Source organism: Manis pentadactyla, chromosome 1 (assembly GCF_030020395.1).
Source record: "Manis pentadactyla isolate mManPen7 chromosome 1, mManPen7.hap1, whole genome shotgun sequence".
In the NCBI taxonomy this organism is placed as follows: Eukaryota; Metazoa; Chordata; class Mammalia; order Pholidota; family Manidae; genus Manis; species Manis pentadactyla.
This window is the reverse complement of record NC_080019.1, coordinates 175,099,706-175,117,930: the sequence shown is the minus strand read 5'-3', so window position 1 is coordinate 175,117,930 and position 18,225 is coordinate 175,099,706. Positions and strand designations below refer to the sequence as shown.

The window sequence follows — 18,225 nt, the reverse complement described above, 5'->3', positions numbered from 1 at the left end:
AATGGCTCAAGCCCTTAATCCCACTCGATTTTGAAGGAGTCCAGTCTTTTGCTGGGTTTCTTTCCAACTGAGATGAATACCATGATTTTGGATCCTTTACTCCTGATGCTCTACATGCACAGGCACACACACACACACACACACACACACACACACACACATGCACACACACCTTCTCACAATAAGCTGTGGTATATGAGCATAAGACAATCTAAATTCTTACAGGTAAAGAGAGTATTTCATGACATTTGTTTTCCAAGACTCATAATTTTTGCTTTCATGTAAAAACCATCTAAGCAACCAAAGTGTCCATCAAAAGAGGAATGGATAAAGAAGATGTGGTACATATACACAGTGGAATATTATTTAGCCATAAAAAATAAAGAAATCCTGACATTTGTGACAACATGGATGGACCTAAAGAGTAATATGCTCAGTGAAATAAGCCAGGTGGAAAAGACAAATACCATATGGTTTCACTTATATGTGGAATCTAAAAACAAAACAGCAATAGACTCATAGACACTGAGAAGTGACTGGTGGTTACCATGGCAGAGGGTTTGGAGTAGGTGGATGGAATAGGCAACAGGAATAAAGAGGCACAAATTCTCAATCAACTATAAATTAGTCACAGGGATGAGAGTACAGCATAGAGAATATAGTCAATAGTTCTGTAACATCTTTCTGTGTTGACAGATATTAACTATACTAGTTGGGATAAACATTTAATAATATAGATGGCTGTTGCATCAAATCACTGTTGTATACTTGAAACAAATATAATATTGTACATCAACTATACTTCAATTTTTAAAAAAATCAATCAAACCCAGCCATATTCTGTCTCTTGTTTTCCCAAAAAAGAGGTAGAGTCTGCTTTATATTTGCCCAGACAAAAGACCACACGTGGTTTTTCCAGAACAGAGAAGCCATATTCCCCACAGGTGTGTCCAAGCCTCCAAGTGTTGAGAGAAACTGAAAATTGTAGCTTTTTAAATGACAGTTTGATACTAAAATTCTATGGTTTAATGTTTGTTCCCTGAGATCTCCTGACTTGGAAGAATTTGTGAACCTTGAGGCTCATCACTGGGTGTGCAGTACTGCAAGGTGGTTCCACGAGAATATTAATGTCAGAGGAAACCCCAGGGTTCCCCTGGGTTGTGTCTCCCCAGTGGTGCAGGAAACTGGCTGGAAGTGATCCATCTGGGATCTTCCCTGGGCCTCCATTTCATGACTAATGGAAAGACACCAGATACACTTTTTCTGAAGTTATCTGTAATACATACATAGTATATGTTGACATGTCTCCCACCCTTTAGTTTGAGTGCTTATTATATCAGCTTTTATTCTATGTAATCCAAGAAATAACTCCACAAAGTATAGGTAATACTATTAGCCCCATTGTACACATTTAGAAACAGAGGTAAAGTGAGGTTAGATCACTTGTCCAGAGTTACACAGCTAGTTAATTGCAGAACAGGGACTTGAACTGGAAAAACTACCACTAGTGACGACGTCTTCATCCACTAGAGTGACACACAGGTCAGTTAGTGTTTTATAAAGGGCCATTTTTTCCTCCTGTGTGTCTCCTGACTCTCACACCACTGCCATACTCATAACACTTCTGACACCAGTTGTGAGCGGCCTTCCCCCACCAGTTCTCTGGGGCACCAGCAGGGTGTCCTACAATTTAACTCAATTCTGACACTCTCTACCTGGAGATATTGTCAGATCCCACAGGTTAAGACAAAGGAGTATTTTAAGACATGGGAATATGAGAGGTTACTAACGTGTTCTGTGAATTGTAACCCACCACTCCTAAAAGTCTGCAATTCTCTTTGGCTATCTTGCTGAAGAATCTGTTATCCTGGTTGTCATATTTAAAACATGTTTGTTTTCTGAAATACATATGAAAGTTTTTTGAGCCACAAAAAGTGCTTTGGAATTTCCTTCTCCTTTTATGTGTAAAAGAATTTTCATCCCATGCTTTTCCTGGTGTCCCTCTTCAAATGGAGTAAAGAGCTTTCTCTCATGCAGGTCAGCACACAGGCATGGTTAAAGCATCAAGCCCTCCACGTCTTATGGCGCATGACAGGTCACTCCTGGCAGCCAGTAGAGGACGCATGAGACAGATGCCAAACTGCACATCAAAAGCCCTCACATCAACACAATTTGATGAACTTCCAAAGTAAATATTTATTAAATGTCTCTCGGGGGTCAGACAGGGAGGCCACAAAGAGAAGAAGATGCAATCCCTCATGAGGGGTCTGCAATCGCCCCCCAGACATGCACGTCCCCACACAACATGAGCAGTGTGGTGACTAGGCTGACAGAAGGCTCTGGGTGTGGTGGGGAGAAAGCAGCCAAGTGCCCAAACCTTCACCCAGGAGGCTCCACCTGATCTGAGTAAGAATTTACCCTGTGAAAAGGGAGCAGGAAGAGCATCAAGAATGGAGTCAGGGAGTGAGTATCCATTGGAACATGATTAGAAGTTTGGCATGATAATCAGTTATCTGTGAAGGTAACTCTGAAGGGCAAGGAGGGAGGCAAGCATGGAGTTGGAGGCTCCAGATGGAAGGCTGATTCACAATATTCATATACTACATGCTGATTAAGTATTTCCTGTGTGCCCAGGGACTGCCCTAGCTCTGTCTAGAGGAGAATAAAGACAAGCAAACAGGTAACAACAAAACTGGCAACATGGTAGATGCCATGGCCAGGTTAAGTACAGTGTGGCTAAGACCAGCATCTCCCCAGGCTTGAGTAACTTAGGTTGCAGAAACCCAGCTGCAAAAAATACCTGGTGCAAGGTAAGAGGTGACAGATTTGAAGGCTATTCTGGAGGCAGATGCTGTGGGGCCCCCATATGTAGCCCCCATTCTTCCCGTGCAGCTGGCCACTGCAAGCAGCTCCAAGCCTTTACATGAAGACATTCATGCTTAGCAGGCCAAGGAATTCTGGGGAGTTAGGTCCCCTGGAGTGGTCCTCTGCCACTGTCAGATGGAAGTCGGTGGATGAACACCCAGCGTTGCTTGCCCCTCGGCTGGAACAACTCTGAGGAGTGCCTTACGCAGAGGACACATGTGGACTAAGTACCCACAACCCGCAGTGGTGACCTGCTCGTTAACATACCTTGTGCTTCCTCTCTCCTTCCTTGTCTCACTTCCCCTTTCTCTTCCCAGTTCTTCCTGGAATCACATCCCAAATAAACTACTTACATTCAAATACTTATCCCAGAGTCCACTTTGGGGGAAACCCAAACTGAAACACACAGAAAAAACTTAGTGAAAGAGCAGCTGATAAAAATGAAGTCTCCAATAGGAGACTGTGAGACTTTCAGCTTGGGGAGATGCTGTCCCCATCGACCGAGATGAAGGCCCGCCAGGACAGAAAGAGGGACACGCTTGTGGGAAACAGGATGAGTTTGGACAGACTGAGCTGTAGGTGCCCAAGGGGCTTACTATCTTACAATTCCATGAGGTCAAGGTTAAGACTTGACTTTGGAAAAAGTGAAAAGAAACTGAGCAGAAAAGCGACTACACAAGAGGAGAAACCACCAGAAATGCTATCACATCTCCCTAAAGGGCAACTACAGGATCTTCCTTTGACCCAAGAGAATACAAAGCCCTAGCTGTCTCTTCCAGCCGGTTTCGGTATTCTAGTTTCTCATAGTTGTGGGGACTCACGCCTTTAAACCCATAGATTACTCCCCACCAGCAGGCAGCAATGACAGCTGTGGAATCACTGTCTCCGCCGTGAAAAAAGGCTCGGTGAGCGAGCTCCTTCCAGGAGTCTCCTGCAGCCAGGACAGCATCGTAGGCAATGATGGGGGCGTCGTGCCCACTGCTGCCACCCCAGCCGGAGTAGCTCACAGAGCTGTAGAACTGATCCCTCTCCTTCACATCAAAGGGCTGGGGGAAGGTTGGAGCTGATTTGCCATCTAAAATCCCTCGAAGTTTTAGGTACTTTTCCCATTTATCTTGGAAGTAGGACCTGTAGGAAGGAAAAATTCTAGAGTCAGCTGCAAAAATAAAGTCAAAACCCATAAGGAAAGGTATCAGATGGATGTGTGAACAGGGAAAATTCTAAGATGACTTCAACTTCTTGTACTAAGATCATAAACAATGTATTTTGCTGAGGATTGATATAAACAAGGCAGTGACATCTGTTGCCAAGTAAAGAAGATATATAGTAAGTTAAAGGTGAGAAATAAAGATTTTTCCTGAGTTAAGAATAACATCAAGTGTCACCTTTCAAGGGGGAACTTTATTTATGTAGCTGCTCATTCTGTTTTTTATTTTATTATTTAATTTTACTTTCTTACTAAAAATGGTCTATAAGGGAGACAACATGATGATTCGATATAAATACATAGTGAAATGATTACTATAGTCAAGGTAATCAACCCATCGTCTCCTTACATAGTTTTCTTTTTTTCAAGAGGGAACTCAGGAATATCATGACTGTGATGATTTCAGCAGAAAGCCTCAGATCTTTTTATTCTAAGGAAGGCAATGCAAAGTGAACTCACCAAAAGGGAAGATGTTACTTGACCACTTATTAATTGGGGGAAAAACCTGTCTTTCGGGCATTCTAACCAAGGATTTCAAAATATTATTTGTGTGTCAAGACATCACTGAAAACACCAGTCCCAGGAAATAAGCAGGAAGGCTCATCTCAGACGAGGAGAGCCAGAACAACTGTACAAAGTTGGAACACAGAACAGGACCCCCATACGAGAGGGAGTACTGCTTATCGAAATCTGCACTCGGCAAATGGTGGCAGTCCGCACTGGGACTGAGCTTGGCAATTCTTAACAGGTAGGCAGGGAGGGGGCTGGATGCAATGGGTGAAAAAACTGGCTGGTGAGAAACGTGGCGGTTGCTATGACCTATGAATTGTAGGCACACACACGCACACATGCACACAGATTCAGCCATTTTCTAGCAGGCATGTGCACCTACAAACTTACCAGTGTTGAAGATTCTTCTCCACAAAGTGACCTGATTGGACAATGTACTTTTTAGCTTCAGGTAGCACCTCCAACAGTCCTTTTCCCCATTGCCAGGGAGGCTTGCTGCTCACAGCATAGGCTGTGAAAAGAGCAGACACAAGGGCTCCCAGGTAGCCTGTGGGGTGGTGGTGGGTCATTCTGCCACTCTCGATGCTCACTTGGACCAGCATGCCCAGCTGGCTGTGGTGAGGGAACCTGAGACCGATGCACATGGCCCGCATGGCAGCCCCACAGCCGCCCCCATGGCTGTTAAAGGGAATCTTCCAGCCATTGGCCTTGTCTGGCTCCAGGAGCATGGCATAGTGCTTTGAGGTGTCCCCTGCGAAGAGTTGGGTAGGACATGGGTCAGTTTAACCAAAGGAAAGTCCCCAGGAGGAGGAAAGAACTAAGCTCTGTCATCAAAAGTCTTTGAGGAAAAAGGAAAGCCAAAAGAATGTGATGACGAAGGCCCCAAGCCCCAAGCCAACATGGTACCTTACTGTATGTATAACCCTTAGATAAGATTATTAATAAGTAGGTTCACATAGAGTGCCTCAGAATATTTACCAGCTACTAGTGAAACAGCATAAGAACTTAAAAAGGTAGGCATAACATATTATTGTCTTTTTTAAAATTAATAAATAAGCTAAGGCTGAGAGCTTAAGAACCTTACAGAAAATCACATAACCAGCTAGTTAGTGGCCCCATGCAAACCATGAGGTTCCACGCCCAAGCCCTTAAAGAACCCAAGGAGAACCAGATGCCTGGAGTCCCTGAATGGAAGTCCCTGAATGGCAGGAAGAGGCCACAGATTCTACGATGGAGATCATCAGGCTCAGAGGAGAAGCGATGGTTCTGAGCAACAAAGCCCACTCCCTGGGTTTCCCCTGTGTGAGAGAGCTGTCGCCAGCGCCGACCCGTCTCCCTACCCTACTGGGCGCTGTGAATGCACTAGAGCCGAGCAGTGGCAGCAACATACTGTCGGCGGCGGTATTATTCCCTTATGGTCAGTGTATTCAAAACAATGTCACAGACGGCTTAGGTGGACAAAGAAAAATTTTCCACTCGCCAAGCCGATGAAGTATCAGATGTTGAGAAAGGATGAACAATGTTGGTTTCTAAGGCCAAATTCTTGGGGTCGCCAGAGCCCCCTGGGTTGTGTATGGGGGGTGGCAGCTTTTCATCACAAGGTGTTATGAACTGAATTGCATCCCCCAGAATTCATATCCTAAAGCCCTAACCCCCAGGACATTGGAATGGGACTGTGTTCACAGACAGGACCTTTACAGAGGCAACAAAGTTAAAATGAGAACGTGGGCCCTGTTCTAACTGGCATCCTAATAAGAAGAGGAAATTCACACACAAAAAGAGACACCAGGGATGTTTACTAGGGGAGGACACAGCTGTGTGCAAGCCAAAGAGAAAGGCCTCCCTCAGGAGAAACCAAACCCGCCTACACTTTAATTTCAGAACAGTGAGGAAACAAATGCACATTGTGCAAGCCATCTGGTCTGTGGTATTTTCTTACGGCAGCTCGAGCTGACTGACACAGAAGGAGCAGTAGGTCAGATGGGCTAGGGAAAAGGTAATTCAAATCATGTGGTGCCCAAGTGGCTGTAGCAAATGCCCAAAGTGAGCAAGAGCCACTTGTGAACAGACTTGGAACCAGAAAAGGAGTCTCTGTAAGACCCTTTCCATTCTTCTTTAAGAAGAAAAATAAACTTTTTTTTATACTTGTTTGTTACAGAAAACTTAGAAAATACAAATAAGCAAAAAGGAAATAAGAAACTATAAATACTCCCATAACCCAGATATAATTACCACTTTGTGTCTATCCTTCCAGGCTTTTCCCAACGTATGGGAAAAAGAGATATATGTATATACTCTTAATGACAATGGACCTTATAAGATACATGCTGTTTTGTAACCTACCTTTTCTCTACTCAGTATGTAGTATCTCTCCATATCAGTAAATATTTATCTACATAATTTTAAATGGCTGCAAGTATATCCAAATAATTAAATTAAATCCAGAATATTTAGGTTGTTTCCATTTTTATCACAACTAAGAAATCACAATTACTGTCTCCTTGATACTTAAATCTCAATCAACTTTTTCAATGACTTCCTTGGGCCTGTTTTATTCTCCACCTGCCGAGGTACTCTGCTGGCTGTGATCACCTGGTGCCCGGCCATCCATGTCTCCCATGCAGTCTTGGTAATGCTTAGCAAGGAGTCGATACAATCGAGCCAAGTCTACAACCTTCCCGGCTTCGATGAGAGCCTCTGCGGTGGCCAGGTGCATCACCGTGTCGTCGCTCACTCTCCACCTCTCCACATCTATGGTGTCCAAGCCACCCAGCTGGGCCAACTGCTGGTGAATCTTTTCCCCATTGTCGAGAAACTCCCACTTCCCATTGAAGTATCCCAAGGCATCTCCAGCTGCACTCAGCACCATGGCAGCCACGTACTTCTCGATCTGTCCCCCACACATGGTGAGGCTGTGCAGGGGAATGCTGAGACACACAGTGGATGAGATAAAAGAATCAGAAAAAATACTAGCCCTCTCTACATTTTACTGAGCATTCACTACTTGTAGGCACTGTGTTAAGAACATCTCACTTAATCCTCACAATTGCTGTATGAATGATACATTAGGCCCATTTTACAGAGTAAATCTAGGATCACAGAGATAATGCAGTTATCAAAAGGTTAAGTACTTGTTTTAGGTCACAGAGCTACTAAATGGCAGGGCTGGGATTCCAACTTAGGTCCATCTAACTCCAAAGCCCATGATTATAGCCACGACTTCACCTGCCTCTCTGTTGAGTGGCAAACCCGTTCAACTCTGCCAATCACACCAAACATGTAATTTTCTCTTTTTAGTTGGACTTTGGTCTTGGAAGTGTATCCCTCCTATATTTAAAAAACAGTACCTTCCATTGGTATCATGATGCACAGTTCACAAAGCAACTGCACCTTCTCTGACTCTTTAGGAGGCAAGGATTGCAGAATACATTTCACAGATAGGAAACCTGAAGGTCCCAGCGGGTAAATTCAACCAGTGAATGGAGGCACTGCGACCCAATCTGGTGATTCAGGCCATTCAGCAAACCTATTTACTTTGGGCAACCCCCTCATGCCACAGCCTCCACATGTGTAAAATGGTGACAAAAATATTAACAACCTCAGTGGGTTCGTTATGTGTTATAAATGAAATCATTTAGTAAGCACTTAGAACAGTGCTTAACAATAGTAAGCACTATTTTTATTATTCATACACAACCAGGGAGAAATATTTTTTTATTACTGAACTACAATCCTCTTTCCCCACAACCTTTCTTTCTATGGAACCCACCGCACTTGCACAGACCAGGCAAACACGTTTTTAAGCCAGATAACTCACCCCTCAGCTCAAGCTCTTTCCCACCCCAAGATGCCCTTGCTCCCCAGCACTTACCCGCACCCTGTTTCCTCGGGGTAAATTCAAGCCCTAGAGCTTCTGAGAGACCCTGTCCAGCTGCACGGCTCGGGGCCAGGGTGTGCAGGCTGGCAAGCACCTGGAAAAGACGGGCTGAGCTTATCAATACCGTATTACTGATCACGCTGTTTCTAGGCTCACAAAGGATAGTTACAAGACATTATGTATATATTTTATTATTTATAAATGATGCTTAGGAACGGGAGTTCTGGGCTACTAGACCAGGCTTTGGTGAGAATCAAGTGTGTGTTTGTGGACAAGCCCGCCGCCTGGGACCTCTATCTTCCCATCTGTAACCTGGAGGGGAGGGGTGGTGGAACCAGAGATGCTAGCTGGGCTCCTGTCCTGCGCTCACAGACTGAACTTAGCTGGCTTCTGAGGACCGACTTTTAACCCCCTGTACTCTCTCTCCCAATGTTCTCAGCATCCTTTCTGTAATTCCTTCTGGTTCCACCCAAATGTGTGGGGGTTTTTTGTACCAATAAAACTTTATTTGCCAACACAGCTGGTGGGATTTGGCCAATGGGCTGTAGTTTATGGACCCCAGTCTAAATGGATTGGAAGTGGTACACCACATTGCACTGACCATTTATATGACAACCATTCCTTGCTTTTTACTTGCTGGCAATGCCCTGGCTTCATAGGGTGCTTACTCCTTTCCACATGACTCAGGAGGAAATCCAGATTCCGAATGTGTGTTTTTGTTTTTGTGAATCACAAGAGGATATGAGTGACGAAGATCATTTCTTTCCTGGGAAATTTTAACTTTTACACGAACTGCTCTAGCCTCCCGCTTCGGACCACCGTTATTCCTTAAAACTCCCCTGAACTACTGACAGTTTACATTCTCGCCCCAGAACTATAAATTCAAAACTAAGGGCTGGGTAGCTGCTTCCCGACAGTCCTCAGCTTTTTGGGGGGCGAGGAGCACGCGCGGCCGGACAGGGGGTGGGAGTGGGCACCTGGTCACCGCTGAGCGGAGCCCACCGGGGCGCCGGGAAGGCGGCGAGGCGTGCGGGGGGTCCAGGGCCCAGGAGGGGGCGGCGGCACCGGGCCACCCCTCGGCGGGGCGCGCGCGGGGCTGCGGGGGGCACAGCGGGAGGAGTACCTGTTCGCCGCCGGCAGCGCAGCGCGCGGGCGCGGAGAAGCCGGGCGGCTTGCAGGGTGTGGAGAGCCCCGGGGGGCCGCGGCGAGCGCAGCGCGCAGGAAGAGGACAGAGGGGTTCCGGGACTGCGCCCAGTACCGAGGCTCCGCGGACTAGGGTCACTTCCGTTCCGCCAAAGTCTGCTAGAGACAGTCGCGGGGCCTCAAGCGATTTACCGGCACCGCCGCAGCCTTACGCGCCCCAGTGGGGGCCACGGGACCTGCGTCACCTGCCTCCGCGGCTCGGGTAGGGGCCTGGGAGCGCCTGGCTTCTCATATTGTCGCGGCTCCTGGAACTGGGCCCTCATCTGACTGTCAGTGGCTCACGTGTGGCCTGTGCCTTTCCTTATGCCCAGCTTTTCTGGGTTAGAGTCAAGCAGTGTGTGGCCAGATACCTGGAAAAGAGTATTGAATGTGAGGTCTTTGTCCGGGTTCTGGGTCCCTCACCCATAAAATGGGACAATAATAATACTTCTTGGGGTAGTTGCAAGGATTAATTTTATTTTAACTCTTCATTTACTTGGCAGCAGTATAGAATTTTTGCATGTTGATAGTAAACAAAAGCAAAGAAAAAGTAAGTATATTTTTGTCTGGATAAATTGATGTCACTTTTAAAAAGAATTAGAATCACCATATGTAAGTATCCTGTATACTTCTCCAAACTTTTAATTTGCTATGCCATCTTTTTTAGCTGTAATGATCAAGGCATGGCTGGGACTCTTGTTTACGTTTTTGTTTTAATTGAGTTATACAAGAGACAGCAGAGCAATCAGGGTAAGTCAGACCATTTGCAAGCTTACAGTCAAACCCATGTGTTCGGTGGGGGCGGGGTGAGGGGATCATTCTATGTGTAATAATACAGCATTTGAGCCTTGGCTGAGTAATGTTAATGCCTCTCTACTAACCAATGGGTCTATAAATGCTAACACTTAAGAGGGAGCTCTGTGTACTCCTGGCTTACCCTTCATATGTGGAGGTTTTGGCAACGACCCCTGTCCTTGGGCAACGCATTGTCATTGGCTGGAAGATGAAAGGGCAAGGTTCTCTTGCTGTATTTACTATTTTGTTTTCATATAGAAGTCTACCACTGGTCCACCCAATTAAGACTCCATGACCATCTTAAACAGGAACTTCTAGAGGAGGCATACATGACGCTGGATTTGCCTCCCTAGGGACAGCCTTTCTCCCTTGAGTAAGAGTAAGTGCCAGTGGACTCATGATCAGAAATCTCTCTTAAATTAGGAGAGTTAGCTGATTCCACAGTCAAGGCAATAGTAGCCCAACTATGACCACTTGCCTTGCTGAACTAAATAGCTTAGCTTTGGATAATTGTATAGACTTTGATCAACTACTTCTTGAACAAGAAGGCGATCGCTATTACCACCTATTACACATGGATAAATTTCTCTGGGGAACCGGAAACCTAGTTGCATAAAATTAGGGAACAAGCACATTGTATACAACAGATTTCACCTAATGATCCAAGGTACTTTGAGCTCTAAACTTAGCTGGTTACCTTCAGGTTTGGGCTCCAGACTTAGAACCACTGCACAAGCTGGATTTGTCACATTAGTTTTAGTTCTGTTTTGTGTAATTGTTTTTAAGCTTTGTACCTGTTTCCTGTCGAACATTTATAGAAACGATGTGCCTGTTGGATGATGCTGACTCAACACTTTGAGATGACCTCTGCTGCTTACAACCCTGATAAGATACAGACTTTAGATGGGAAATGCCTGAGAGCACATAGGCCATGACAACCAGGAAAGGTCCTGCCTGGCACTGAGGGATGAAACCAATAAATACAGAAAACCTGACTATTATTATTATTATTAACATCTGTTTTTATTATCAACAACTTATATGTTGGGTACTATGCTATGTTAGGCAAGGGTGGTATGTGATTAAATTATAGGCATTATCTTCAAGGAGCTCAGTAATTATAAAAATGGATAGATCTTTCTCTAATAAGGAAATGTGTTTATTTTCTCATTCCATTTTATTCTTTTGTCTACCCCTAAAGCAGGACTACATTGAATTTTTCCCATTGCCCATAATACTATAGAAATTTTATGCCAACAGATACTCAGTGTAACACATTGTTATATGTTTTCAAGTTTCTCTTTTAAAAAAAAATTTATATTCAGATACATACAATAAAATGCACAATCTTAGTGTACAGCTTGATGCATTTTGACACATGTATCACTTATGTAACCATTCCCAGATCAAATATCAAAGATTATCATTAATTTTTCCCCCTTTATCTATTTCATCCATCTCCCCACTCCCCTCTATGGCAACCACCATTCTATCTTCTGTGTCTATGAGTCTTATTTGTTTATTTTGCTCATTTGTTTAATATATTAGATTGCATAGATAAGTGAAATCATATGGTATTTGTCTTTGTCTGGCTTATTTCACTTAGCATAATATCCTCTAGGTCCATCATGTTATTGCAAATGGCAGTATTTCATTCTTTTTTATGGCTGAATTATATTCCATTACATATGTAGCACATCTTCTTTATCCTTTCATCTATTGATGGACGTTTAGATTGCTTCCATATTTTGGCTATTATAAATAATTCTGTGGTAAACATAGTAGTACATATATCTTTTCAGATTCATGATTTTGTTTTCTTCAGGTAAATTTCCAGAATGTAATTGTTGGGTCGTATGGTATTTCTGTTTTATTTTTTTGAGAAATGTCCATACTTCTTCCATAGTATGTGTACCAATATGCCATCCTACCAGCAGTGTACAAGAGTTCCCTTTTCTTCACATCCTGGCTAACACTTGTTATTTTTTGTCTTCTTGATATTAGCCATTCTGACTGGTGTGAGGTGATGTCTTGTGGTTTTGATTTACGTTTCCCTGATGATTAGTTTATGTTGAGCATCTTTTCATTTGTCTGTTGGGTCTGAATGAGTTCTCAGCAAAATGTCTATTCAGGTCTTCTTGTGCATTTTTTAATTGGGTTGCATTTCTAGCATTGAATTTTATGAATTCTTTATATATTTTGGATATTAGCCCCTTACTAGAGGTATCATTTGCAAATATATCCTCCCATACAGTAGATTGCCTTTCATTTTGCTGATGATGTCCTATGCTGTGCAGAAGTTTTTTAGTTTGATGTCATAACAACTAGGAAAGGCCCTTCCTGGTACCAATGGATGAAACTAATAAATGTGGAAAATGTGACTCTTGATCAACAATGATTTCAAGGAAAGATCTTGATCAAAAGGAGGAAATGTAACAATGAGTAAAAGAAAGCCTCATTCCAAATGAAAGCAGGAAGCCACAAAGGGGGAGTTCTCATGCATATTCTTACTCATAGCAGCTTATTTTACACACTCCGACAGGAGGACACTTTACTACCTCAGCAGGAGGAGGGAAGATTTTCTCTTGGCCAACAACAACTCGGCCAATGAGAAACCACCACATCTCAGCCAATGAGAATTCACCACAACCCCTATGGTTTGCCAAAGTTTGCATGTCCTAAACGGCAGTTCCTTTGCTATTCCCAAATAAACTCATTTTGCTGGTAAAATAACTGACTATTTTATTTTTAAGATAGACAACACCTACTAAGAAACCTTTCTCCTTGGTCAAAAATTGGAAAATGTCTGTGGTACATAAAGGATATGGCTATTCAAACCAAAAGAACAATATGTCAGTTAGCATGCTTCCAGCTCCAAATAACTGCAAATAAGCATCACACCCTACCCCAGCCCTGACACACATTCACATATTCACCAGGCATAAATAATGAGGACAGTTATACTTTATGTAACAAAATGTCTATGCATGTCTACATTTCTTATAAAACAAAATATCTCACATAACAAAAGTCCCCAGGGTTGATTCACAACTCAACACTATCACCAAGGACCTCATTTGTCCATCTTTCTTCCCTGTTATCCAACGAATGCTTATTTTATTCCCAGGCTGACTTCCTTAATGGATACAAAATCCAGTTATGATTGCAGACAACATCCCATGGAAAAAGAGAGTGTCTCCTCTTTCAAGGGAGGAAAAACTGTTCCCAAAGCCCTCTCACCCCCGCCCCCGCCCCAGAAGACTAAACCAATCACTGGCAGGCAAGTTAGGTCAATGAGTCTCCCTTTGATCAAGGATAGAACATCTTCCCTCAGAGGTGGATACTTACACAAAAACCAAGGTTTTGTTTGCAAAGGAAAGAGTGAAGTTTCTTTTAAGAAGAACAAATATTTATTTGGAGTTTACTAGATGCTTGGCACTAGTGTGAATGCAGAGACGGAGATGTTGAAGACTTAGTTCTCCATCCCCAGTTTTATCAAGGAAGACACATCACAGGTGTCCTCATTACTCACCACTACAGTTATCATTTGTCATGTTGAGGCTCTCGCTGAGAATCGAATGTGCGGGACTCAGACCTGCTCTTTGAGACATTTCTGGCACCTCATATACAAGGTGGGAATAATGGTACTTTTCTTACAGGGTTGTTATGATATCAAGAAATGATCTTTATATATTCTATAGCCGTTAAACACTGACCATGTACCAGATATATGCTGGGCTCTGACACAGGCCCTGCCCTCATGGAGTGGATCCAGCTGAATGATCTCATATTTAAAATGTTGATGAATTAATATATGTATTTAAATGTTCACTTTTTTCTTAATAATAAAAGTAATGCATACTTCCAGTAGAAATGGAAGTTGATGATGTCCTATGCCATGCAGAAGTTTCTGGTGGTAGGAGGAGAAAAAAAACAGAAAAAAACAATAGTGGAAAAAGACCGAGGTGACCAGCTGAAGGATTTTAAAGAAGACAAGGAAAAAGGACTAGAAGTTCAGCTGACTGAAAGCTTCTAGGAATCTTTTCTAAAGAAATACCCATAGGTGTTGTTGAAGTTAAGTGTTCCTGGTTGTTCTTTGCAGAACTGTTTTTAATAGGAGAAAATTGGAAATAACCTCATTATGTTTACAGGGGAGTATGAGTTTATGTCTCCTGAATTATGGCATAATTATGGAACTGTTCAATGAAGTAGACATTTAAACCAGTAGACTTTGGGTAAATAATCTCATATGGAAACAGCTTCCAGAAATTTTAATTAAATAATTAAATAATTAAATTTTAGAGTGAGGACTATATATGGTCTTATTTATGCAAAGAAAAAAGAGCTCTGTGTGTGTCTGTGTGTATAAAATGAATGAAAGGATACATATCAAATTGTTAATAATGATTATGATTATCTCTCAGAAGGGTAATGGAGTTTGCTGGAAGTAGGGAGAGAGATAAGGGGAAACTTTTAATCTTTCATAAAAAAATTGTTATATATTTTGTATAAAGAAAATTTTTGAAAAGCAGAAAAAATAGAAACCACCCATATTCCAACACTCAGATTGTATATACTTACAGTCTTTATGCATATGTTTTTTTTTTGGGGGTGAAAAGGATCATTTTGTATACCCAATTTTATATTTTTTTAACCACTGAACTTTACATTGTAAGCATTTCTGTCACTTGTAATATTACTGTAACTATAATTGATTCCAAATGTTCAGAAAAGGTAATTCCTGTAGAATTAAACCCTGTTTCATATTGATACAAAGAATATGAGACCCTAGATTTCTTATAAAACAAAATATCTCAGAGACTCAGTTGCTCTCTGCACCACAGCCAGGCTGGTTCAACAGGAAAACAGAAGCACCCCAAACAAGGAATTAAACAAATCTTTGCTACTAAGAGACCCGAATATGTAAACCCACGCCTACTTAAAGCCCTGAGGGCTTAAAACAAAAAAGAAAGAAAAAGAGAGAGAGTGCTAACAGGAAATGGTTAATAGGCACGGCCCCTTGAACTCTCTCTCAGACACAAAACAACAAAAAGATTCAAAGGAACACATACCACAGGCTAAGACCTCAATCTACATTTGTTCAAATAAATTAAAGTGGGGAAAAAACAAAGGAGAGGCTTTTTAGAAGAAAACAGAAGAAAGCTAGTACAGGAGAAGTAGGAAGCCACAGCAGCTGTCACTATCCTGTATCATCAGTTGAGTTTCGACGACTTAGTGAGCATCTGTGATGGTTGGTTTTATGTAGCAGCTTGGCTGGGCAATAAATATACCCAGATTTTCGGTCAAACATTTTTTTAGATGTTTCTGTGAAGGTCTTGGTTAGATGGGATTAACATTGAAATCAGTGGGCTTTATGAGTAAAGCTGATTATTTTCCATAACGTAAGTGGGCCTTACCCATTCAGTTGAAGGCCTTAATAGAAAAAAACTGAACTCCCCCAAGGAAGAAAGGAGTCTGCAAGCAGATTGTCTTCAAACTGGAGCTGAACATCAACTCTTCCCTGGGTCTCCAGCTTGCTGGCCTGTCCTGCAGACTTTGGACTTGCTAGCCTTCACAACTGCATGAGCTGATTATTGAAAATGAATCTCAGTCTCTCCATTAATATATTGGTTCTGTTTCTCTGGAGAACTCTGACTAATCCAGCATACAAAATGTGCCAGGCATTTTGCTAGGTGCTCCATGAAGTTCAAGAGGTAAGGCAAAAATCATGCTAATAAGGGAGGCTTTGCAGAGCCTGTGATGGGGGAGAATATCCAAGGTACAAGGCCTGCAGACATGAGAGACATTATCACCTTAGAGTGCTCAGAAAGGCATTAGAAAATTACATCGGGGCTGGTTTTTCAAGAATAATTAAGAAACACTAAAATTGCCAGAAGCCCAGAAATAACCTAAACAGCTGGCACACTGGAGAAGCAGAGATTAAAAATAAAAAGTTGGCATTTCCTCCCCAAATGATGCACTTGTTGGTCGGCCCCGTTTCAGTGCTGAGGCAGGAGTTGTTTTCCAGTTGAGCCTGCTGACTGGGTTATGAGACTGGTCATAGTTTTAAGCTTTGTCCTTTCCTATCTGGGTCACTCCACACACATGATCTGGGAAGCTGAGTACCAGATCTGCACAGTAGAAATCAAGTATCCACCTGGAGGATTTTAAAGAAGACAAGGAAAAAGGGCTTGAAGTTCAGCTGACCGAGGAAAATAGGCTCTCTGGCCACTGTTCCAAAGGTCTTTAACAAACCAGAATATGTAAGTACATAAAAACAAAGTTTTAATCATAACATGTGAACATCAGGAGGGATATCTGCACAACCTGCCACTCTTGTGAGGAAACGGAGACCCTGAGAAAAAGAAACAAACGGTAGTGGAAAAAGACCGAGGTGACCAGCTGAAGATGAGGGTGCAGGGTGGTGAGCACACCAACAAAAGATTGGGGATATGGGGAAAAGGTGACATACCACAGCGTGGCCAGGGATGATCTCTATGGATTCTCCATGAGCCTAGATCTTACTGAAATACTACATTCAGTTTCAAAGTAAATGTAGAAATGGATCCAGAGAAAAGTAACGAGCAATAATAAAGAGGATGCTAAAGTGGGTAACTCGGAGAGAAGAGCGACGGAGAGCCGAGATTGTTCTCAGGCCGGCCGGAGTGGTTTTGAGGTGTTTGATAATGATCCTCCATTGCCTTGAAGTGTTGCTGTTTGTTTGTTTTGAGCTTGTTTGGGACATAAATGCCCTCCACATCTGTGGATGACCAAAGTAGAGAAAATTATCTTACAGTAAAGCAGGAGACATTTTGATTGTGTTTAAGGAAGAATTTGCATGTGATGAAACTGGAAAGGGCAACTTTCAAAGGAGGCTTTGCAACATGTTATTGCCTGATCCTTCAAGAGACAAAACCCGTGCCCTTGGGAGTTGAGGCATCTCTGCCTGAGGGTAGTGCCTGCCTTGGAATCCTGGCCAGTCCCTGATTCTAGGACTCAGGAGTTTAAGAATCACTATAGCCATGACTCACCAGCTTCGACCGCCCTCCCCCCATACACACCCTTGTCCACCAGAGCTGCTGACAGAGTGAGGAAAGTCACTCGTTTCAGTTTTCCATTTCATTTTCCTTGTCCCCTGAGAAACAGAATGAAGAGCCGACCATCAGGCAGTAGGAGAAGCCAGAGATGATCTTGGTGCTTTCAAAATGGGACAATAGAGCTGACATGAAAGTGAGCTGCAGTGACTTAAAGGTCATGTGAATAGCCCATGAAAGGTTTGACAGTAGGGTGTTATTTACTGCTTAAACACACTAAGCTATTTACTCACCCCTAAAATGAAGTAATCCCCTTCCTTAACTTTCCTTCCTTCTCCATCCTCTTCCTCCACCTTGCCCCTCCCCCTTCTCCTCCTTGCTTCTCACAAATTTTTCTGTAAAGTGGAAAAGGTAGTTGCCATTTGTTTTTTATTGACAGTGTAACATAAACTGAAGAAGAAAAACATCTTTCACAAAAGGTCATGGTCTCCAGATTTCAAAAAAGAGGGGGAGTAGTTCAATTCTATTCATATAATTAAAGAATAATATAATTAAAGCATGGCTTAAATGGCAAGAGGAATTTATCTCTCGCCAACTCTTCCCAGAAAGAGCAACATTTGAAGCTCATCTTGCACAGACACCTATAGCTGCTATTTGAGTACAAGAAGAAATTTGACCATTTGAAGCTTCTGCAGAAGAGCCTGGTTTATACAAGTACTGCCCCACAAAGAGCAGAATTTGATGGAGTGAAGAGC

The 18,225-nt window shown here is 42.7% G+C and overlaps 1 protein-coding gene across 5 annotated transcripts; it reads right to left on the bottom strand.

The window, feature by feature from the left end:
- Positions 1–82: 82 nt before the first annotated feature.
- Positions 83–10,203, bottom strand: ADPRH (ADP-ribosylarginine hydrolase). Of its 5 annotated transcripts, none has more exons than XR_008997943.1 (7): positions 9,583–10,203; positions 8,454–8,553; positions 7,175–7,509; positions 4,973–5,333; positions 3,687–3,993; positions 151–2,419; positions 83–110 (listed from the first exon to the last, which is right to left on the bottom strand). XR_008997943.1 is itself a non-coding variant. In XM_036883424.2 (6 exons), the coding sequence occupies exons 3-6, from the start codon at positions 7,485–7,487 to the stop codon at positions 3,229–3,231; spliced, it is 1,014 nt and encodes a 337-aa protein (XP_036739319.2). In that variant the 5' UTR covers positions 7,488–7,509; positions 8,454–8,553; positions 9,583–10,197; the 3' UTR covers positions 2,274–3,228. The 5 variants fall into 5 exon arrangements, 2 of the variants coding, with proteins under 2 accessions (XP_036739319.2, XP_036739318.2); XR_008997944.1 differs by having other exon boundaries at positions 4,973–5,093; positions 9,583–10,198; XM_036883424.2 differs by lacking the exon at positions 83–110 and having other exon boundaries at positions 2,274–3,261; positions 9,583–10,197.
- Positions 10,204–18,225: the final 8,022 nt, after the last annotated feature.